The sequence below is a fragment of the Carcharodon carcharias genome, chromosome 2 (genome assembly GCF_017639515.1).
Source record: "Carcharodon carcharias isolate sCarCar2 chromosome 2, sCarCar2.pri, whole genome shotgun sequence".
Classification (NCBI taxonomy): Eukaryota; Metazoa; Chordata; class Chondrichthyes; order Lamniformes; family Lamnidae; genus Carcharodon; species Carcharodon carcharias.
In genome coordinates this window covers 56,977,078-57,001,047 of record NC_054468.1, presented here as the reverse complement: position 1 = coordinate 57,001,047, position 23,970 = coordinate 56,977,078, and the positions used below count along the sequence as shown (strand labels likewise).

The 23,970-nt window shown below is 44.1% G+C and overlaps 1 protein-coding gene across 1 annotated transcript in view; it reads right to left on the bottom strand.

Moving 5' to 3' along the window:
- Positions 1–23,161, bottom strand: part of LOC121273107 (transient receptor potential cation channel subfamily V member 6-like) — a 67,089-nt gene extending 43,928 nt beyond the window's left edge. Inside the window, exons 1-4 of the mRNA XM_041180080.1 lie at positions 23,153–23,161; positions 22,174–22,268; positions 8,902–9,024; positions 7,028–7,168 (exon numbers count right to left, since the gene is read on the bottom strand). Of these exons, the coding sequence (XP_041036014.1) occupies positions 7,028–7,168; positions 8,902–9,024; positions 22,174–22,219 (310 nt within the window). The 5' untranslated portion in view covers positions 22,220–22,268; positions 23,153–23,161. The remainder of the gene's footprint in view (positions 1–7,027; positions 7,169–8,901; positions 9,025–22,173; positions 22,269–23,152) is intronic.
- Between the last annotated feature and the right edge of the window lie 809 nt (positions 23,162–23,970).

The following is a 23,970-nucleotide window of genomic DNA, read 5'->3' as shown; positions in this document are numbered from 1 at the left end:
CAAATACAGACAAAATAACCTGCGTAAAACTGAATCAAAACTAAACCACCTCTGCTCATCAATCTACAATCAACCATTGATGACCATTGTGAAAGACAGGTGCAATAGATTGTTAAAGAGGTTACAAAACTATTAAAACTACTTAAAAGTATTATTCCACACATGCCATTATTTGATTGCTACTTGTCTGAACTTAAGTAAACAGTGCTCCCTTACCTTAAAAACCATCAGGCAGGGCTACATTAAAATTAGAATTTCAGAGGCAAGTAAGAGTCAGGAGTAGCAGTAACAAGCAAGGCAGTTTATTCAGTTACAACAGTCTGATTATTTCCCTTCTTTTCCTCAAAGATCACCATAAATTACATAGACCCAGGTTTTCACCACGATGGAGAGCCTCTCAGTCATGGCGAAAATAGCGGAACTGCTGGAAAATCCTAAGTTCTGCCCCCGAAAACAGCATTTCCCATTATCGCGAGGGCAGGAATGGGGCATAGGCACGTTTTGCACTCATGTTTTACAGAGGCAGCTGGCCATTTAAATCATCATCTGCCTCCACTCTAGTTGGATTTTGGTAGCCTAGGCGTATGGAACCCAAAGTGTGCAAAGTAGATCTGGTAAAAGCAGGTCTGAACTTGGTGCATTTCTTTGGGTACCTTTGAAGCGGTGCGGGTACCTCTGTTGAACTTACTTACAATTTTATTCACAGCGCCAGAAGTGGCAGAAAACAAATTCAAACAGTCTTACCTCAACAAAAGGGAGAATGAGGGTGGGGCTCCTGGTGTCCCAGGGCAAATAGAAGGACTTTGTGCTGGTGAATGGTGCATAGCTCTCTATACGAAGGAACATAGAATAAAAATATGACACCCTTGCACCTATCCATTCAGAAGATTCCAAAATGGATGAGGATAAGGAGGCCATCAATGGCAGAGCAGCTGGGAGACATGGTCATGTAGCCAGGGTGGACTCTGTTCAGAAGGAGATCATTGCCTGACAGGCCCTAGTACAAGATAGATTCTCATAAGATCCTCCAATATCACAACAGCATCAGCCAGTCCCTGGTAACATGCTTCCACCTAAACTATCTTGTACATTGACTCCATGTTTACTCAAAGGACTTCCTATCCTCCACAAGGAAGAGAATAAACATCAAAAAGTTGGACTCAGTCACATTTAAACGGCTGAAACCCTCACCATTATAAACATGGGCCTCATCATATTGCAAACACACATGGTAATAAATCATTCACGACCTGCCCCCCTCACATTAACTGTAAATGAGGGACCCATGCCACCAAATTGTCCATAATCTAACTATGCCCACAATGCTGAGAGTGACACAATATCAGACTTCAAAACCAATACAAGCCGTTAGGATTGTATGTTGTATCTTACATGCAGATAAGGTAACTCGTGCATGAGGAGCCCATAAATGTGCAACATTAACTCTTTGAAAGAACTTACGCAAGACCCATTCCAGCCAGTGGTTCAGTTTCTGATGTGCGCACCCCAAGCAACATTCCTGGCTTCCACATACTGTTGCTTACCACATAAGGCACATCCTGTGACTCCTGGAGTGCAAATGCAGCCAAAGTACTGGGCACAGCAGGTGACCATTATCACCTGCACGATACATGGCCTCTGAGCTGCGATGCTTACACCAAGGGCCAATGTGTAACACTGAGTGCAGATGAGTTTCTTGTATCCAGCGGTCATGCTTGAGATGCACCTGCTGCCCAGCATCTCCTCGCAGAGTCTGATCATTGAGCCTCCCTTATAGTCAAGCCTGGATGGACAATGAAAGACACAAAGAGTTTCTCAGTGCTTGAGCTTTGACCTCTGGAATTTTGTGATACAGCAAAGAAGAAAGAAGCTCTCTAAAGTATCACAAATCAGTCGGCAACCTGGATCCTCTTGACAGCAGTTGAGATGGAACTCAGCATGCAGCACTCATTATTACTGATCAGAACCACCTTCATAATGTTACCATTCTTTTTAAGCTCTCTAATGTACACACCAATTCATGCACAAGTGTAAGTAAATGTATTCAAGAAGTGCTGAATGTGATGCATACAATGAGAAAAATGCAACCATGCTGAACCTATTAGTGCTGTAGGTGAGATGCTGCCCTTTACTCTCACACATTCCTACAAAGCCCCCCACCCCCACACCCCGTGTTGCCTCAGAGGAAGTGGAGGCAGGCTGCTCAATTCCCTGTCTAAACAGCAATGAGGAGTGTGGCAGCCAGCAGACACATCAGGGACCCCCTTCAGATTGTTGCTTCTGCATCTCTACATGGGCAGCCATGGTCACTGGCACAATGGCAGCAGAGGAGGGTTCTGGTGGAGGGACTGGGGAGGGATGAAGATGAGGATGCTGAGAAGCACCCAGCACCTTCACGCTCCTCAGTTACCTCCACAACCTTGGGTTGACCTACAGGTGGGGTTAATAGGTCAGGTTGCTGGTGCATAGCAGTCGTCCATTCCAGCAACCACTCTGTCAACAGTGCGACCTTGCAGTTAAGGGTATGCAGCTCCTCATGTATTCAATGGATGTCAGCTCTCACACTCTGAGAGGACTGATCTAGGCTACTGAGGGACGCCTGCACCCTCTCCTGGCTGAGATGCTGCTGATGCATCCAATCCAAAAATCCAAATCCTGCTTCATCTAAATCCTGTCTCTCCGTGAGATTAGCCAATCTCTCATAGTCAGAGCTCATGTGGTTGAGCTCCTGGGACATTGTAGAGCTCATGACAGCAATGGACTCCTCCAATCACAATGCAAGAGCTCCCATTGTCTCAGGGAACTTTGCCAGATGTCCACATATCTGTAGCTGATTATCTAACTACTGTGCCCCAAACGGTGACTCCCAAGGCACCACATTCCTACCCACTGGAGCATTATCCTGACTTTCCAATCTCTTCCGAGAGGACTGTGCACAAATGCCTCTGACTCTGACACCTCCTCCTGTACTCTGGCACGGTGACTTTCACCCTGTGCTGCTGACTCTACATGTGCGCTACATCCCTCCGAAGTTCTTGTATCTGAGTTGGTGGTGTGTGGGATTGTATGATATGATGCTGCCTCCATGGATATCTCTTCCTCCTCCTAATGCCTGAAGGATGATCTGGCTGGAGGGAGGGGGAGGTGATGGTGAGGGAGCAGAGTTGGAACCTATGTGAGACATAAAAGGAGTTATTTAGGTATAGCCCTTCTTATTGTGAATGCACTCTCTGATGTACACCATTGCCTTAACCATGCTAGCATGATACAACCCCATTGTTGTGCTCCCTCTCAAGCCAACGTCCCATTGTGTTCAGCGAAGTGACATTATGACATCTAGCATTACCACCATGTGCCAAGCTGATTTTAACACTGCCTTTATTACCTGCTAATGGTGATTCACCATCACCAACAGACAGCTGCTCAGGAACACTCGCGATCTCCATGGCCATTTATTCAATGCAACGCATGCGTCTCAGTAAAGCCGACTGACCCGCAGTCTGGGCCATCTCTCTGCCGCTTTGCACCCTTTTGGTCTGCAATGACAACATGAATATATGTTGCCCTGATATATAGTGCAGGGAGGGATAGTGCTCTTCACTGTATCTGTGTATCACAATGCTAATTCACGGGTTCTGTGTGCACCTACATGAGTTGCTTACTCACACAAGCCACAATGCTGAAGCAGAGGTATGTGCTATGTCTCACACCTTAGCTGCAGCATGCAGAGAGGACCCTTCACATGAGGTGTGTGGATAAGCCATGCTACTCATTTTGCCAAACATAGCAGATCATTGAACCTTTTTCTGCACTTAATCCATGAGCGCTGGTGGCCGCCTACTTTGCTCACCACAGCCATAATTTAAATCCAGGCCTTCTTGGTTGCTGCAGAGGCATGACGGCAGCTAGCAGGGTAGAGAACTGGCTTGCTCTTCTGGACCTCTTCCATCAAAAGGTCATGGTCAGAAAAGTGTGGGGCAGCTGGACCCATTGCTTCCCCGGTGTCTCCTCTGTGTGATATTCTATTAATAAAAAGGTAAGGCAAAAAGGGTCATAAACAATTCAGATTATAATGCTTTCATTCATTTTTGTGTGCTTACATGAATTAACCATCTTCACCTCTCACTAATGATTACTGATAAGGTTTGGTGGAGAAAATGGTTCTGTGCAAATGCTTGGTGCAATGGATGTTGTGGCTGTGACTCCAAGGGAGCATTCAGTGCTCCATGACCACTGACAGCCCTACTGGTTTACTCCCTCTTAGTCACACTGTTAAACCATGGCAGTGTGTAGCTGTGAGCGACCTGGTCAAGGGCCAACAGAGTGGGCACATCCTGATAGATGGGTGGCAAGAGGGCAAGCAGATGGGATAATAATCATGGCACGGTTCAACAATCATCCACCCACTGAGTCCTGGCAGCTAACTACATGACTGCATGGTATCTGTGCAAGGTAGTGGTGGCAAGATAATATCACCTCCATGTAAGAGTCTTGAGAATCCATTCTATGCTTTCACTGGTTCAGTAGAATATACTTCAGTTCGACAGTAACAATGACAATTCTCAAATAGGGAAAACCCATGATGGACCATCTGTTCCAGGGCGAGCTAACACTTGGGCGACATTGACAAGGCAATGACGTCTCCTCTGAGGCACAGGGACTTCACCTTTGATGACCTACCTCAATCTCAAATGGGCCTTTCTGAGGGCCCACTTTTTAAACTGCCCAAGACAAGCTGGGCCCACCTGTCTTCCAATGGAAGTAGGAGTTAAAAAAAAATTGCCTTGTAGGTCCAGCAGCCTACCCCTCATACTCCCTTAGGTTAAAGCCAGGCAGTTGGATTTGAGTTTTTGCCAGTTCTGAGGCAGTTCATGCCTGCACCTCTCCAAAATGGTACCTAGGCTATCCAAACAATCCCACAAAGTTCAGACCTGCTCTGACAAGGTCTAACCCGCACACGACGTTTTTCTCACACCTGTGACACCACTATCGCACATGAGTGGAGGAAGCTGCTCATTTAAGTGGGCAACTGCCTCTATGAAATGTGCATGTGTGAAATGTGACCCGCCCCATTCCTGCCCCTGCAAAAATTATAGGTGCCATGTTCGGGCCAGGATTTCCAATTTTTAGGCACACCCACCATTTTTGCAAGAACAGGGAAAATTCAAGCATGTTGGGTGGAGGTTACATCCACCATTTTTCTGAAAGAATGGCCCGGTTGGGTAAGGGAGTCAGGAAAATTCCCGGTTCAGTCCACCCACCTTTGGAGAAAGTGCCTGCAAAGGCAGGATCTTCATTGTTTGTGGGGTGGGGGGGTGGGGGGGGTGGGAATGCAGGCTGGAGTTGGGACAGCTGACCCAGGAAGTAGTGTAGAAGTGGCCACAGGGGTTACCAGGTGCCGAGGTGGGCTATTTAAAAGGCTCAACTCAGTGCCATGGGTCTTTGTCCCAACTAAAATAAGAAAACAAAGGTCCTCCAGCCCTCAACCCTCAACCCCTTCACCCTCCAAACACTCCCCATGCCCAATCCATGCCACCTCATGCTCCCATGCCAAGCTCTGCCCTTCAACCACCCCTATGGCTACTCATGCCCCTTATGCCAAGTTCTGCCTTTCCACCCACCCCAAGACTCCTCATGGCCCATTTGTCAAGCTACGGCACTTTCATGCCCATTGATTCACTGTACACTTTCTAGAGCTAATGAAACTTATAGTATAAAGTGGTATGTGCAGTACAGAAAAACCTTTGAAAAGATGTCATTTATTGAGAACTTTCTCGAGTGTTTGGGTAAAATGTCCGATGTACAAGATAAAAAAGTGTTAATCATTCAGGTCCTTTGAAGTTTCAAAAACCACACCCTTGAAACAATCTAAACAAACATTATGGGCAGAATTTTACGTCGGCGGGATTTTATGGTTCCACTGAAGTCAATGGACATTTGAACGGCTTGTCGCATTTTACAGCCCCGGCCCCGCCCCCGCCAAAACAGGGCCATTAAATTTTGACCTGTGAAACTGACAGCAGAGATCAGAAAGCCTGAGCTATCAATCAAACAATGTTTCCTTTGGGAAGCAGCTGTTCTATCATTATAATAGCTGTTTCGGCTCTTAACCAAGCCTCATTATGTATGCTTTGCTAGAGCTCAGACAGCTCAAGAAGAAAATCTTTTTTTTTATTCGTCTACAGGATGTGGGCATCACTGACTAGGCCAACAGTTATTGCCCATCCCTAATTGCCCTTTACATATGTTACACTCCTGGCTACAACAGACTCAAATATTGTTTCTATGTAAATATACTGCATCACATTCTATTGTGCTTGAGTGCAGGTCTGGAGGGCATTAACTGTATAGACTGAGAAGAAAGAAAATGAGAAAGATGGTAAATGCATCATGCAGATAAGTTTTGAAATTTATTTGAGGCGGAGACTATTAAGGTATCAGTGTGATAAACGTTATAGATATAAGTAATTGTTAGGTATGCTCTGCTGTAGAATGGATATATAATGAAGCATTCAAATGTAAAGTAATCTGAGTAGGAAAAAAAACTTTATGGTATATTTATTTTGTCAATCTATTTGGCAGATGAGGGTGCTCTTACCTTGATAGGTTTGCTGAAGCCAAACATCTACAGCCAGATTTCTTCAACACAAAAACATCATTGAGATGGAATGTCACTTCCTTCTCTGCACTGTGAAATACTGCCTGTGTGGATGATGCCTGCAGTATCACACAGGACAAACATATTGTACTGCATCACTTCCAGAAGCACTTCTAACAATGCACCATCAAATCCAATCCAGGTTTCTGTATTTGTGCTATATATCCTGCTCCCTCCTTCTTCCCCAAAAAAGGAAAGCTCCCAATGACCAGCATATTACATACCAGGAGCTCATTGTGTATACAATTAGGCCTGACTAAATCACATGCAAAGTCACTGGACATAAATCCCACATGCTCTTGAGTAACTGCTCAAACTGTCAATGGAAAATTAACCATTTTAACTCTCGGAAGTTGAATGAGACATTACCATAGTAACACTGACATTCTTCTCCAGGGACAAAGCAGGATCCCGTTGCCCGAGCATTCATCACATCAGCACCTCTTTTCAGAAGTTCTTTAACCATTTCCACATCTTGTTTCAGAACAGCAATGTGCATGGGTGTCTCACCTATAGATTGATACAAGAGAATTGAAAGTGATTCTAGAGACAGTTCATTCATGTAAACAAAATAAGAAATATCACAGCACTAAAATTGTCTACAGAGTAATCATTTTCCTTGTTCTTTTTTCATTTTACAGAAAGGTTCATTTTAACCTGAAAATGTCAGATGCTGATATTGGTGAACTGAAACAAAAAGGTTACATTCCAGAAGACCAACTTCCCTCACCTGGCTGAGCACTAAAACAAAAATCTTAGATCAATGTTCAGTTTTTGTTACTGAGCTTAAATGTGTTAAAATTTCATAATGGAGAGGCAACCTGGTGACTATCTCTGTGCAGTCAGTCAGCAATGTTTTGTCCTGTGGCTCCCATATTAAATTAATAGGCAGAATTTCTGTTTTGGGTGCAATTGGGAAATTGTGCTCAAAATACTCTTGTAATTGTGCTAGTTATGTTTCAGTTTCAGTTTGCAATAAAATTGAAATGCATAATCACAAAAGGAAAATCGTCCATGAACCCATGCAATCAAGCAACATGATAGAATGTAATTGCTTCTTTATTTCTTTCCATTAAAAAGAATTTATTTAAGTATTTAGGTAGTGCATTTTTATAAATATAGCTGAAAGTGGGTTTATCTGCTAAACTAAGTTTTTAATAAAGGCACCTGGTCCTCTGCCTATGACTAACCTGATTGAAAAACGTTGAAAATTATTTAAAACCATACTGAGCCATTTCATGGGTTCATTGGAATACACTAATGAGTTTCATAGTAAATTAAATGCATTTTGTTATGAAAAAACTTTTTAAAATATTTCTATCGGTGTCTACGCACTTAAGGGGCACAATTTAAAGCGCATTCTGGAGCCTGTACAATTGACATAAGCTTGCAATTTATACCTGGGGGAGTGGAATTTTTGTGGGCAGAACCTTATCCTAGAAAAGAGAATCTTGAATCCATGTAAAAGATGGCAGAAGACATGTTTGCAAGTACTTTTAGGCTTAACTCATGTTTAAAATTTCCCAATATTTTGCAACAATTGCACCCAGATTGCAGATATTATCAGTGTAAATAAGCAGAAACCCTATCGCAAATGTTTTGCTATTCTGGCCAACAATATGCCTCAGCCTCAACCTCAGGAGAGCACTTGCCAATACATTAGTGTGACATTTCTTTCAAATTTGCACATCAACCATTCTTAGGACTACTTGAGTGACAATGCCATTTAGTGACAAACTGGGGGCAGTTTTGTGTTGTAATCATATGCCATATGAGGAAGTGAGACTGTCCCAACACATTACACAAACTCTTATAGCCACCAAATAGAGCAGACTTTCATCCTACCATTCTACGTTTGTTTTGATCCACATGTTAGAAGTGGAAGGCCAGTATTTAATCAACTGCATCATTCGATAGCACTGCTGTAACACTTTCACCTCATATCTAGGCCTTGAAATAGGTTCAGAAATAGTTGTTTTAATTTATAAGCCCTCCATTAAAGATGAACATTTTTCAGATGAATGCATTAAGCATCTGTAAGCCAATATTTCATAACATAACGACAAGTTAAATAGGTTAAAATAAGGACCTAATTAGTCTTTCAAATGTGTTCACTTATACATATAAGCTAGGGTTTGAATTTCTGTGAGTCTGAGATTAAAATTCCAAAATAACAACAACTCGCATCTTTAACATAGTCAGAACTGTCTCTATAAACAACACAAACACTATGTATATTTTACCTCTGTACATATCAGATGTCATCGGTTCATTGATCAGTGATGGCATCATGTCCAGAATGAATTCCGCAATTTCTTTATTGCCATTTAACAATGCTGTATGCAGTATTGTTTCTTCTAAATTCCCTTTGAATTATATTATTGAATTTCAGTTTCAGAACAAAGACTCAATGGAATACCAAAACACTGGTGACATAATTTTAACAACTTATATTTTACATTATGTACAAATTAAATACTTGATTCAGAAACAAGTATTTGCTATTATCATGTCTAGCATTGTGAAAATAGGTGTTATATCTAACCAGCCAGTTTGACAATATCATTATTTGTATATTTGTGACATAGCTGCTGGCATTATAGATCAACGCAAGTATTCTTGCTATTCAATTATCTCATAATGATATAGTTTGTTCATATATGTGAAAGGAGATTTGTTTCCTATACTTCCTTCAGGTTTCAGGACTAGTCACAGTGCTGGAAAGAAGATCATACAAAAAGTTGCACTTCTCCAACATAAAGAATAGGAGAGTGGGATTAATTGGATAATTCTTTCAAAGAGCCCATGCAGGCACAATGGGCTGAATGGCCTCCTTCTATGCTGCATTATTGTATGATTCTATGAAATTTTTCTTGCCAAAATTTTCAGGTTTAATGGTGCTAACATTGTAGTGTATATTTCCTGGCCAATGGGTGCGATTCTGTCAGCTTGGAGCAGGTGAATGTCTGGCAGTGTGACCTTGAGACATTCTTTCAAGCAGCCTAAAGAATTTTTTTTTATTTATTCACAGGATGTGGGCTTCGCTGGCTGAGCCAGAATTTATTGCCCACTCCTAATTGCCTTTGAGAAGGTGGTGGTGGGCTGCCTTTTTGAACCGCTGCAGTCCATATGATGTGGGTACACCCACAATGCTGTTAGGAAGGGAGTTCGGGAATTTTGCTCCCAGTGACAGTGAAGGAATGGCGATATTTTCCCCGTCTGGATGGTGAATGATTTGGAGGGGAACTTCTAGGTGGCGGTGTTCCCATCTGTCTGCTGCCCTTGTCCTTCTAGATGGTAGTGGTTGTGGGTTTGGAAGGTGCTGTCAAAGGAGCCTTGATGAATTCCTGCAGTGCATCTTGTAGATCGTACACACTGCTGCTACTGTGCGTCAGTGGTGGAGGAGTGAATGTCTGCGGATGAGGTCGAATTAAACGGGCTGCTTTGTCCTGGACGGTGTCAAGCTTCTTGAGTGTTGTTGGAGCTGCACTCATTCAGGCAAGTGTGCCTTGTAGATTGGGCAGTAAATTTCTGCAGGGTTCTCCTGCTCATCTGCCATAACTTGGTTGGAAAAGGTGAGGAAATGGAAGAACTGTGTTCATGGCATTGACAGTTTTCTCTGGCTCTTCTGCCAAATCACAGTCATCAACCAAAAGAACCCCAGTGACAACACACTTCCTGGGTGGCTTCCTAATTACGCTTCTTTCAGAGGCGTAATTTCTGATTATGGACTTTAACTTCGGATTTGTGAAAGATATTTTTATTGGCCCATATAACAAGATTTTTGATTGTCACAATTTTTTTAAATCCTGGTTTTGGAGTTCTGAAGATTAATTACCTTTTCTTGAATTACATGCTAATGAATTAAAGGCACCAATTTGAGAATACCAAAGAAAATGCTCTGCTTCACCAAGGAAGAGATGATGGAGTTGTGCTGTTTCCTGGATTTTGACCTGCTGTTAACCTCCATTATATGCTAGCACTGCTAAGAAATTGCCAAAATGTGTTCAACAGCCCCTCCTAAAGCCATGATATCTACCACATATTCCAAGTTACCATAGCAAACATTAACAGTATAGTATTCATCAAGTCATAGAGGTGCAATTCATCAAGCAGCTTACTGATGCATGGCTTGGTGAGCACATTCTCTTCATTCCCTATGGAATACAGTAGTCATTTGAGAAGATACTGCAAGTTTTTCACATTGTGCATTTATGCTAATTCTAGGTTTTGTTGAAAACACCTCTGTGTCCATTAGGACATGCAATGAGATTGTCTTCATGAGCTACAACCTCAAGACCAAACTGAGACAGCTATGAACAGCTGGGTAAATGTTCAATGGGGCCCTTATACCATTAATCACAGAAAAGAAGTGAAAGGATTATCCATTAGAAGGTAAGGTTCTTAACAGTGTGGAGAAGTACAGAGATCCAGTATTGCAGTTATATTAAGCTTTAAAGGCAAAAGTACAAGTAGAAAACTGCATGAAAAAGAAAAATGGTTTTTGTGTTTTATATGTTAAACATAAAGATAAGGAATAATGGTGAATATTTACCAAACACTTGTCAGGCAGACACATTGGCCGGGATTTTCCGTGCCTGCTGGCGTTGGGCAAGTTCAATGGAGTGACCAGACAATATGGTGAGAAGGCCAAAAACTGGTTTCACAACATCGTGAAACCATCAATGGCGGGCTGCGTTCCCCGCCATCGGGAACCTCATTGTAATATATCTGCATATCATTATAAGGCCAGGCTGCTGGAATATTCTCCACCTGCTGGATCATCCGCATATATCAGCGGGAAAGCACACCAATGCAGAACACGTCTTGACAAGTGTCACGTGCAAAAGTCGGGACTCAACGCCAGGGCCTTGCTAATGCCGCGGACATCCAAGGAGCAGAAAATGCTGGAGCCCGACAGCAACAGGATCCTGGAGGTACGTCCATGGCATGCTGGGTGGATTCTCATGGACATGGCTCTGCTGCAAAGCAGCTCAGAGAAGTTGGATAGTCACCGTTGATGCTCACAATGGATGACGTTCGAGGGGATGGGAGAGGAAGGTCTAGGATTGGCAGGGACAGGAAGAGGTGTCGGGAGGGTCAGGTTGGTGGGGATAGTAAAGGTGTTGTGGGGGTGAGGTTGGGAGGGGAAGAATGAAGGTGTCGTGGGGGGTGAGGTTGGGAGGGGGAAATGAAGGCGTCTTTGGGTGAGGTTCGTGGGGCAGGGTGTACGGGCGAGGAGTGGGTAACAGGGGAGAAGACGGAAGCTGGGAGGTAGGTGTAAGGGAGGTGGTAAATGTAATAGAGGGGGGAAGGAGTGTGGAGAGGGGGTGGAGTAAGGCTGGAGGAAGAAGTAAGGCTGGAAGAAGGACTTGGGAAGGGAGCAGGAGTAAAGCTGGAGGAAGAAGTGAGACTGGAGGAAGAGGTAAAGTTGGAGGAAGGAGTTAGGAGGGGAAGGACTAAGGGTGGTGGAAGAAGTAAGAGTATCTGAAGGAGTCAGGAAAGGGGAGGGACCAAGCAGGGGAGAGTCTAGGAGGGGTGATGGGAGGACTAAAGTGGGGGAAGAGGTCCTGGGTGGGGGGGAAGGGGTTCGAAGGGAGGAAAGGGTTCTGAGGGGTAGGGGGGAAGGGGTCCAGAGTGGTGGGGGGAATGTCCAAGTGAACATGCAAGGGGGTCTGATGTGTCCATGACTGCCTCCTGGGGACCAAACTGAGGGTGGGGCATGGTATGAGGGAATGGTGAGAATGACCGAGGGCAGAGTGAGGCAGTAAGGTGGGAGGGTGAGAGTTCGACAGTAGCGGTAGAAGGGATGGCAAGGGTGATTGGTGGGGACTTGGAGGCAGACACAGGCCCTGGGGGTGGGAAGGAGGAGGTCAGGGAGGTGAATAGGGATGTGGGTAGGCTTTATAGGAAGGAAGGGTATGTGCACATTCACCTGGAGGAAAATTGTTGTGGCTGGTAGGTCAAAGAGGGGAGGTGGAAGATAATGCCAGTGAGGTCAACAGTGATGGGAGAGGGGAAATGGGTGACTGGGGGAGGGGAAAAGACGGGGGAACCACAAAGAAACCGAATCCAGATCATGCTGTCTAAATCAAAAGTGAAATGACAGTCGTGGTGGGTTAGATCAGGTGGTCGGAGATCAGGTCAGCTCAGATGAACAACCAAACGTGAACCCTAGCAGGCAGCATTCAAAATGCTCAGGACATTGAGATGAGTGTGATATGTGAAGGATCTGTCTACATGGGAGAGACCCTGAAAGGCCCTGCCAGAAACACACTTCTCCCTCCAGAATCACTCATTGGCTGGCTGCTCCTCTGTGGTGATAGAGGGCAAGGTTGAGGGGCTCACAGGCAAAGGGGACTCGGAGGGAGTGGGCTGCCTCTGAGATTCATGAGCGGATGATCCAGGGATGTCCAGCTGCAGCTCCTCCTCCCTTCGGGTGCCCAAGGGCCCTGGCCTAACTCCTTGAGGGGAACGAGCGCCTGGAGGGACCTCGAGGTGCTCCGTTTCCCCCTTGCAATGCTACTGCAGGAACTCACTCATAACTCCCACAATGGAGTGTAGGTCTGCACACATCTCCACGTTCTGTTGGACCAGGGTCTCCATGGCGTTTGCCTTCCTCCCCATGGAGACCTCCATACGCGCACATGTGGGCATCAATTCGTCAAAGAGCAGGCGGATGCACTCCTCTGACTCGCATGCCACTCTGCTTAGGGCTTCCAAAACCTCTGCATGATTTTTCCACATCTTCTGCTGACTCTCTATGTTGAGTTGAAAGGCCAAATCTAGAGGCTCATTAGCTACGAACACGTGTCCATGTGGTGACTGCCAGATTGTGAACCTGAACCTGCTCAAGATCTATATTCTGCTGAAGTGTCTCTACACTGGTGAAGGGTGTGGCTAAGCACTATGATGGATCTTCCAGGCTGCTTATTTCCTGTTCTTCAATGGAGGAGGTTCCTTCTTGGCTGGAGATGAGGGCCTGGATGGAGCTGAGGTACTGGCTGGCTGAGGACATCAGGTCGCTTGGCAGAGCTCCCTATGAACCAAAGTAGAGGTAATAAGTGCATGTCAGTACAGTCACAAGCAGGAGAGAGAGCACTCACAGTTGCATTGAGAGAGGGATGAAGTGGTGTAGGATCCTCATGATGGTGTTCGCCACCAACCTCATTGTCACCGCGGGCAAAGTCCACGTCCTCACCAGTCAGTGTGATGGCAGACTCCTCAAAGTGAGCAAGGGACCTAATGTGGGACAGTCCACACCTGGTCTGGGACCTCTTCCCACTAATGTGAGCAGGCTTCTCCTGTGTGGAAACAGATGGAGACAGTGTGAGCAAGACATATAGCATTGCATGGAATGTTTGTGTGGTGAGCAGAGCTATGGACAGGTTGAGGACATGGGTTTGAGAGGATATGAGCCTGGTGGAGACGTGAGGGTGTGTGTGAGATTTAGTGCTGCTGTCTCTTGAGGTGTGAGATCCTTGTGGATGTGTGATGGGTTTGTGTGTGTGTGAGTTGAGACCGATGAGAAAAATGAATTACCTTGGTGAAATGGATGAGACCATTCATTCTTTTTCAGCACTGAGTGGCTGTCCTCTTTTGCAGGGCATTGGTACTGACCATTGCTGCCACCACCTCCTAAGCCAGATTAGTGAGGTTGCTGCCCATCCTGCAGCCAGACCAGGGGTAGAGGAGTTCATGGCGAGCTTCCACTACGCCCAAAAGGCACTTGAGTGATGCGTCATTGAACCTGGCACTTTGCCTTTCAGGGCCATGTCTTCTTTTCAGCAGTCGTGGGCTAGAAGCACTGAGAGGCATGCACGCATATATACTTTAAATATGGCACCCAGAGTGGTGAAGCAGCGAGGTGATGGTGCAGCAGGTGAATGAGAGCCCGCCCACCATGGAAACGGTGTGTTTCCCAGGTATGCATTAATATGGCGCGTTTGGGACGATACGGCCTGAAAAGCTGCCATTGCAGCTGGTAGGTAAAATGTCATTATACCCCCCCATGACCACACTTAGTGCAAACCTGGGATGACTTGTCCAGTGGAATATTGGGCAGAATTTAGTGTTGGTGACCAGGTCCCGCCCAGCAGTTAGTGAACACATTAAACTCTGTGTCTTTTTTCTCTGGGATGCCATATTTAAGTACAATCAGGCGCCTACCTGGACAGCACCATGCTTCCCACTCAATCGAGTGCTGCCAGCTCAGAGACCGGCAATTCTCCGATGCCAGCAGAGCAGTGGCTGCTGCCAGTAATGAACTGAGGCCTTCATCAGAGACCGATGCTGAATCCCATGTGGGCAGGATGGCAGTCATGGGGGAGGGTCAGTAGCAATGGGGGAGATGGGAATCGGCATCAAGAGTCGGGGGTTTGGCTTTCAGTGCCCACCCCATTTAAGGGATCTCCCACCCCAACAAGGCTGCAGGAAATCCCAACAGAATTTTCTGGCTGGCTTTGTGGATGTGTGGGAGACCGACGTGTGTCCTGTTAAATCCCTGAGCTGCTATTAAATTCTAGTGGGATCAGGGATAATTGCTCTCAAGTAGCTCGTTAATGAAACTAATTGGCATCCTGCCACCAGCGGATAAGCTTCCCGGGTCGGGCCTTTCCTGCCCCCTCTAAATGCGGGACAGTTTTCCTGCTGCCGGGAATCGGATGCGGAACTCCTGTTCATTTCTCCCAGCCTGCCCTCCATCCTGCCTGTTGAAACGGACTCTATTAGATTCCGCCCATTGTGAGGAGTCCAGGGCGCTCCATTGTAGCAAGGTTATTGGAGCCAAGCTGGGGTACAGTGAAGAGTCACCTGAGTGAAATCAGGAATGAGAGATTATGGTTATGTAGAAGGGTTCAAAAAGTAGAATTATGAGGGAATCTAAGTGATTCTTAGAGAAGTTTCCAACATTATGTAAGTTTTCAAAGGGGTAACTAGTGAAAGGTTATTTACTTTGTTTGGCGATCTGAAATTAGGGCCAAGGACCCAGTATCATCACTAAAAGAACAAAGGAAAATTTGGAAGAAGTGTTTCCATACAGAGGCTTATTAGAACATAGAATGATTTACCAGAACTGGCCATTGAGACAGAGTTTACAGCACTTAAAGGGAATTGGATGAGTATTTGAAAAGGAATATAGAAAGAAACATATGGAGAAAGGGCAGAGAAATGGGATTACATTAGATTAATGAGTCACCACTAACACAGGCAAAATGAGCTGAAAGACATTCATGATTTTTGAGTGCCCTATAGGAGTCTTGAAGCAATATTTCAGATCCTTGGACAAACCAGGGCATCATACAGCACACTTTCACTGATCTCCCAGCCTTCTACCCAAGGACTGACAGAAGAGGGCTGGCTACAATCCTGAAATGGCAGCAGAAGGCCCACTTGATCCTATCTTGCATAGAGAGGGCCCCTCATCAGGCCACAACCACTCATCGGTTAAAGCTGGTGCTCAAGGCCGAAAACAGAACTGTCTGTTGATCACCCAGGTTCTTCTACCCTTTAAGTAGTCTATTCATTTTTTTTGGCATTACCAACTTTTTCTTTCCCTGGCAGTGCCAATCTTCCTCTTGGAGGCAGTGATCTCTATCCTGCATAAATAATGACCTCAACCCAGAAACATGGGCGATGCTAGGCTTGGGGAAATATACAGAAGAGTTGCCCCAACAGTCCTGGAATGATGAAAATCCAGGGCGTTGTGCTACAGATAGAAACTATTTATGTTCACTCACTGGGCTAAATTTTATGGGGCCTGAGGGAATGAACTGGGAGACTGGGGAATGGGTCAAACATCAGAAGGGAAGGTCAGAGCTGGCATGCCTGTTATTCTCCTGCCGCCATGGCATTCTGCCAGTGGTGGGGAAGGTGGAGGATGGCACTCTCATCCAGAGGCCAATTGTGCCACTTAAGTGGACTTTTAAGGGCCTCTTTCCATGGCTAATGACATTATACCAGTGGCAGAGAGGTGCTCAGCTTTCATCAGAGACCAATGCTGAATCCCATGTGGGCAGGATGGCAGTCATGGGGGAGGGTCAGTAGCAATGGGAGAGATGGGAATTGGCAACAAGAGTCGGGGGTTTGGCTTTCAGTGCCCACCCCATTTAAGAGATCTCCCACCCTAACAAGGCTGCAGGAAATCCCGACAGAATTTTCTGGCTGGCTATGTGGATGTGTGGGAGACCGACGTGTGTCCTGTTAAATCCCTGAGCTGCTATTAAATTCTAGTGGGATCAGGGATAATTGCTCTCAAGTAGCTCGTTAATGAAGGGGAGACTATCTGGTGAACCCTGACAATCTTCCTACAGCCTCAGGGGGAGCCTGTCACCCATGGAGGGAACCCCTGGCAACAAGGGCAACCCCAATGCCAACAGCACCCCCGCACTCACCAATCACTAACTTCATCTCATGCCTGACTGGCCCTGGCGACACCCAACCCCCCCTATCTTGTTCTGAGTGGAGTCCATGGTGCTTCCCCTGACGAGGTGCACTACCAGCAGTGGCCATCACTCCCAGAAGCAGGATCTCAACTCTTAAGCAGGACGGGATCCACAAAGGCAGATCATTGGTTGCTAGATTGTCATAGAATCTGGTTGGAGCTTCCCCAAATACCCGAGGAGAGGTTATCCCTAACTATTTGGCCCATCACTAGAGCCCAACACCATCCCAACAGCCCATTGTTTAAATTTCAATGAAGGTATGGGACTATAAATTTAAGTCAGCTGTATGATACTATTGATACATATCATTACTTGGCTGGTATTTTCGAAAGTTTCTTTGAAATGAGTGCCCAATAACATGATTTTAAATATCATGAGCTAATTTCATCAGAGTTGAGTTGAAAATTATGTCACATGAATTCTTGCCGAAGACTCAGTTTACGATAACTTATAATGGGGTTTATGGTTTAATAGTTTACATATCCGACAACCTGAAATTTGAATTTAATAAAAAAAAAATCAGGAATTAAGGGTGGATCGTCACTGCCCGCTGGCGTCAGGAGTGCTCAGCAGCGTGAGCAGACAATATGGTGAGAAGGCCAAAAATAAGTTTCACAACGCCATTAAACGAGTTTGCGATCGTCTGCTCAGCCTGCTGATGGCGGGCTGTGTTTCCCACCATCTGATATCGGGAACCTCATTGTAATACATCTGTGTATCATTATAAGGCCAGCCTGCTGGACTCATCCCCCCTTGCTGGATTGTACGCACACTGTGTTTCACAACTGCATGTAAGTGACGGGCACCTGGTGAGCTGCAAGTCACTTGGGACTTCAAGATTTGTTTGCCGATCTTGCTTCAGGCAGCACTCACAGTCACCAGCGCCAGGCTTCACAGACAGCACAACATCACTTTTAGGGGTCTCACAGGGAGATCTCTACCTACCAAACCAGCCATAAGGTGGGGGTGGCTTTGTACAGCTGCAGGGCTAGGGCTTGCTTGGGGAAGAGGGAGATGTGGCCTCAGGCAAGAGAAGAGGCTGCAGAGCGAAGGCTGTACTGGGGAAGGAGGGTATCCCAGGGTTTGTGTGTGGGCACAAATTGATCTGTGCAAGTGGCCTCAAGATGGTAAGGGTTGAGGCGGCAGTCTCCAGAGGAGATGAGGCCAGATGGACATGTGAGGGTGTGTGTGAGAATGGGTGGTGATGACCCTTGAGCTGGCAGTGAGTGAGATGCCAGTGAATGTATGATGGGCTTGAATGTGTGATTTTAGAGTGATGAGATGGTTGCCTTACCCTGGCGGCACGGATAAGATCATTCGTCCTCAATCTGCACTAGATGGCCAACCTCTTCTGTGCAACATTGGCACTGATCGCCACTGCCATTGCCTACCAAGCTGGAGTCATAATGTTGCTGCCCCTCCTGTGGCCAGAGCGGGGGTAGAGGACATCATGGTGGGCCTCCATGTTATCCAAAAGGCATTCGAAGGATAAGTCACTAAATCTGGGGGCTGCAGTCTTCTTGCCTTTTGGGGCCATGTCTTATTTGCAGTAGCCCTGGGCTGGAAACACTGAGAGGTGTGCGTGTGGCTGTAAGTTAAATGTAGTGCATGGAGTGATGAAGTGGCGAGGTGATGGTGTGGCAGGCGAATCGGAGCCCGCCCACCATGGGAACGGCGTGTTTCCCAGGAATGCATAATTAATATGGTGGGTTTGGGATGATATGGCGTGAGAATCCGCCATTGCGGCCAGCTGGTAAAATGTAGCATTTCATTATTGCACTTAGTGCAAATCTGGAACAATTCCGGATCATGAAACCATTGTTGATTGTCGTGAAAACCCTTCTGGCTCACTAATGCCCTTTAGGGAAGGAAATCTACTGTCTTTACCTGGCCTGGCCTACATGTGACTCCTCTTAATGTAGTTCACTCTTAAATGCCCTCTGAAATGCCTAGCAAGCCATTCAGTTCTCAAGGGCAATTAGGAATGGGCAATAAATGATGGCCTAGCCAACGATGCCCACATTACATGAATGAACAAAAAAGACTTTATAAGGCAGTTATGTTTTAAACTGTCTCTTTTAATTTGAGATAAAACAGAATGTCCTGGAATGGGGAATGGATTGTTGAACTTCCCTGGAGACCAATGTGTTTTGGTTGTTGTGGGGACAGAAGGGTAGGCCAAAACTCTTAAAAATCCAAATGCCAGTTTTCACACCTTGACAGAAAATAGAAGAAGCTGGTCTTGCTGATGGCTGGGCACAGACTCTCAGATTCGGACAGATAGAGAGACCCAGAGAGGGAGAGAAACAGCTGCTGCTGTGGCAAAGAGAAGGGCTGCTTTCATATTAACCACCAAGGAGAATGCTGGTGAAAAAGAATTTCCTGTTTGAAGAGACAAAGCTTGTAGAGATATAAAGTCCAAGGAGTGCCAGAGGGTGCCTTGCTGCTGAAAATCAGTTCAATCTTGCTCACGAGATTGAATAAAGGAACTTTCAAAGGATATTGGAAGATTGGCCCTGGTGTGGCAGGGAGAAGGGATCCTATTTGAAGCTGGGAGGTGTTTGGTACTTTACCAACAAGATTACATATTTGCTGAAAGTGTGGCACAACATCTAAACGTGGCATGGAGTTTTCAGTTGTGTTAATTAGTTAATGGGGAAAGTGCCTTTTCTGTAGTTTAGTGTATTATTGGACATGTTGAGTAATGTTGAGTTTAATTTGTCAGAGTAAAATTCTTAAAACATGAAATCTTGACGTGCAATTCTTTCTGTCAGTCACTGGGAAATTCATATCTCTTTTGATTGTTAACAATCTTTACAGGCATTGTAACAGTAAGTAAATGCATTGTTTTGTGTCGTAACTAAGCACACAAATCAGAAATGTTCCAAATGGAATTATCAATCTGTGCTGAATTAACTGATCACAGTTGGAACAATATTAGGAGATTACTACTGATCTCAACAGACACAATAACAATGATAGTTTGGATTTATATAGCACTTATAATGCAGTAAAATGTCTCAAGACCATTCACAGGTCAAATAAAATTTGACGAAAGCCACATAAAGAGATATTAGAACAGTTGGCCAAGGTAAGTGTTAAGGAGCATCTTAAAGGAGAAGAGAGCGATAGAGAGATGGAGTGTTCAGGTAGGGAATTCAGGAGCATAGAGCCTAGGCAGCTGAAGGCAAAATCACCAATGATGGCCAACAAGGGGGAAGGAATGCAAATGGGTCTGCTGTAAACAGTGAGCTCTACTGTAAAGTGCACGCGTGGATCTTATATGAGGGTAGTATGAAGTTCAGCTGTGATGCTTTACATCTCAGCCAAAAACCTTGCCAGTGTAGCTGTTGACATTTATCAAATCATAACCTGGCTTGAGTCAGTGCCTCCAAGAGAAAATGGGCAAAAAATGGGAAAAGAGTGAGAAATTTTAAAAATCTCAGACTAAAATCAAATACAAGAATTAATAAAAAAACACATAATTTGACTTTATAACACCGTAGCTTAGGGAATTTAAAACACAGTGTTAAGCTGCATAAAATGAAAACCTAATCCTCGCAGTGCTCAGGGATTACCTGCAGTATCTCATGCACAAGATAAATTTTGTACTTCATGAATTTCTATTGAGTGCCCTCTACATGCAATATGAATATACTGTCAAGCTGCAATAGCGTGCCAATACTGAAATATTGTGATAAGTCTGTAAGTGCAATTATTATTTGCAGTTATTATCATAATATGGCTAATATTTTGGCTTCTAAACATTGGGCTTTTACTGGATTTAGGGGAGGCAGTGGCATAGTGGTATTGTCACTGAGACAGTGATCCAGAGTAATGCTCTGGGGTCCTGGGTTCAAATGCCACCATGGCAGATGGTGGAATTCAAATTCAATAAAAAATTCTGAAGTTAAAAGTCTAATGATGACCACAAAATCATTGTTGTAAAAACCCATCCAGTTCAACAATACCCTTATAGGGAAGGAAATCTGCCATCCTTACCAGGTCTGGCCTAAATGTGATTCCAGTTCCACAGCACTGTGGTTGACTCTGAAATGGCCTAGCAAGCCACTTAATTTCTCAAGGGCAATAATGGATGACCTAGCCAGTGACACTCACATCCCATGAATGAATTAAAAAAAAAAATCAATGGATGAGTATCAGTACCTGCCCTGAATTGGACCTTCATGGATTCAAGTGCTTGGGCTGCATGCCATTAATATCCCTGGGCAGGATCATCCAGTTGGTGAGCAGGGGTGGGGCCCACTCACCATCATGTAAAATGATGGGGATGACATTGGGTGGAACTCCTGACGTCACCCCACATCATTTCCATTTTCAGGTCAGCAGGAGCGCAGCCAAGTCAGCTGCATGCCCGCTGACCTGTCAATGGCCTTTTGAGGCAGGATGAGGTTTCATGAGGGTATTTACATTTTTATCAAATCTTTCAATAAAAGTTATGATAGTGTCACATGAGGGAACATGTCAGGGAAATTTTTTTAATCATTTCTATTAAAAATTTTAATTTCGAGCCGATCTCCCTGAGGCAGCACTTAGATTCAGGGAGATCTGTGCGCTCTTTCCCACGCACGCCGGATGAGGGAATCCCCCCACCCCTGCCCATGCAGGGAGTGCATAGCACTTCCTGGCGGATGACACGCTCCCGTACTTACCTCCAGACAGGACGAAAATTTTTCCCCTGAAGTTCCTGTAGTTGAAGAACATCAGACAACAGAAAATTGTTTCTAAAGAAGAGTAGGGCTGATCAATGGACAAAGTGATATAACATAGGCTCATAATCCTCAATCTCCATTAGGTAATGTCCTGATTTCAACCAGAATTTGAAAGAAAGGTTCAAACCAAAAGCAAAGGCAAGAAGGAAGGAGAAAAATGTAGACAAGTTAATCCAGATCCCTTTCTTATTGGTGCTAACATTCAACTGCTTCCAGCAAAGGAATTCTCATTTTCTGCCTGAACTTTTAGTGCATGATGGAGAGGGGAGCTTAATAGTGGGGAGGATGTAAAATGTAGAGAGCAATAGTTAAGACTATTATTAAGATATTATAAACACACCTCGAATGGCAGGATCAAAATCTTTACTTGTTAATAAGGACTTCATGCTGACAGTGTCGTTTATGTGAGCTGCTTTAAAAAACTCACTTCCATGCCTGCAAAAACACATTTTTTTCTGTATATATTCAAAGAATGAAACATGTTAATCATTTGAAATCTATTTTAAATGCATTTAATGTCAGATAGCCTCAAACAGTTGAAAAAAATACTTTTTCCCTTCTTAGATATGCGGCTTATTCGAAGGATTGATACCCAGATTTTTAAAATTTTGAAGCTATGGTGCAGACTAACCAAACTAAATACAAAGCTTTATCAAAATTGTGACCAATAGGATTGTTGCAATTTTCTTTACACTATGTCAAAATTTAAGTAAAAATTGAAATGATGCCCCTTTCCCATGTTTATCTGTTAGCAATACCATGCTGATTTGCCCTACTACCAAAAACAACAATAAGGCCTCCAAAATTCAGCATAATTATCCCTGTAAAGCATAAATGTCTCAGTTCAGTTGGTGAATGAGGCTCATGTTGGAAGCTCACATTTAGAAAACAAAACCAGTCCCATTATTTTAAAAACATCATCCATAACCATTCAATTTGAAATTCATTCTTCAGTATACCATTGGAATAATCAACAGCATAAATATGTAAAGTTATTCACATAACGTATAAGTCATAAAGATTTCCACATTTCTTTGAACAACTACTGGGAGGAATTTTATGGCCCTGGTGTGACAGGGATGGGTCCGTAAAATGCAGCGAGCCATTCAAAAGTCCGTTGACTCCAGCGGAACAGTAAAATTCCGCCCAACGTTTTATTTACTAAATGTTTCATTGCAATTTATATCAATTTCTTTGGCTCATTTGCTCCCCATCCCCTACAATATGTTTTAGAAAATTCAAACTATTGCTTCTGCAGATTGTTGCGTGGCTCAACTTTGTTACATATTTGTTCTTAACGTGTTCTTTAAGTTTGTTACCTCGCTGTATCGTTCATGTTCACTGTGATATACATGTGGACTTTATAAGTTACTTCCAGCAGCTCTGGTCCTGGTTATTTCCTTTTCAAAGAAGAAAGAGGGAAAGATAATTTATATGGATTGCTTCAAGAATAAAAGCATATTATTTCTGACCCCTAAGCTAAGGGCCTGGCCTGCCAGGAGTATATACTGGAAAATACAGGTATGCTCCTCGCAAGTTAATAGCTAGCACAAGGTGGTGAGTGCAAACATCAGTTCTGTATGCGTGTTGGCAGTGGTTGAGAATTCACATTGGAGACTCACATTTCAGCCATTTTGTTCTCAAAACCTTGTCCATTAATTTATTTAGCATCTTATTCTACTGTCCACTAATACATACCAGATGTTTATGAGATAATATTTGGGGAAAATTCATTGTGATATTCATTGCTGATTATATGGTGGCATTGTACAACCATTTAACCTCTTAATGCAGTCTTGGAATATATAACAAAGTTTATAATCCCGTTAACATTTTTAATTTCAAAATTTTCCGTGTCAGGTGGATGATCTAAAGGACAAATGGAAAATATTCAGGCATTTTTTAAAATCAAAATCTGCTTTACTTACTTTAACATTTCATTAAAATATGCTAACTTGTAAAATTTATGCCAATTTGATGTCTTCAAAAACACCTTTTAGAATATTCTTTAATATATCTCTATTACTTTATTTAAAAAATAATAGTATGCCATTAATATAGACTCTCCTATCAATTACAGTTTGTATAATTGTCATCTATGAACTATTTTCAGCACACCCTCAATTTTGTTTAATTA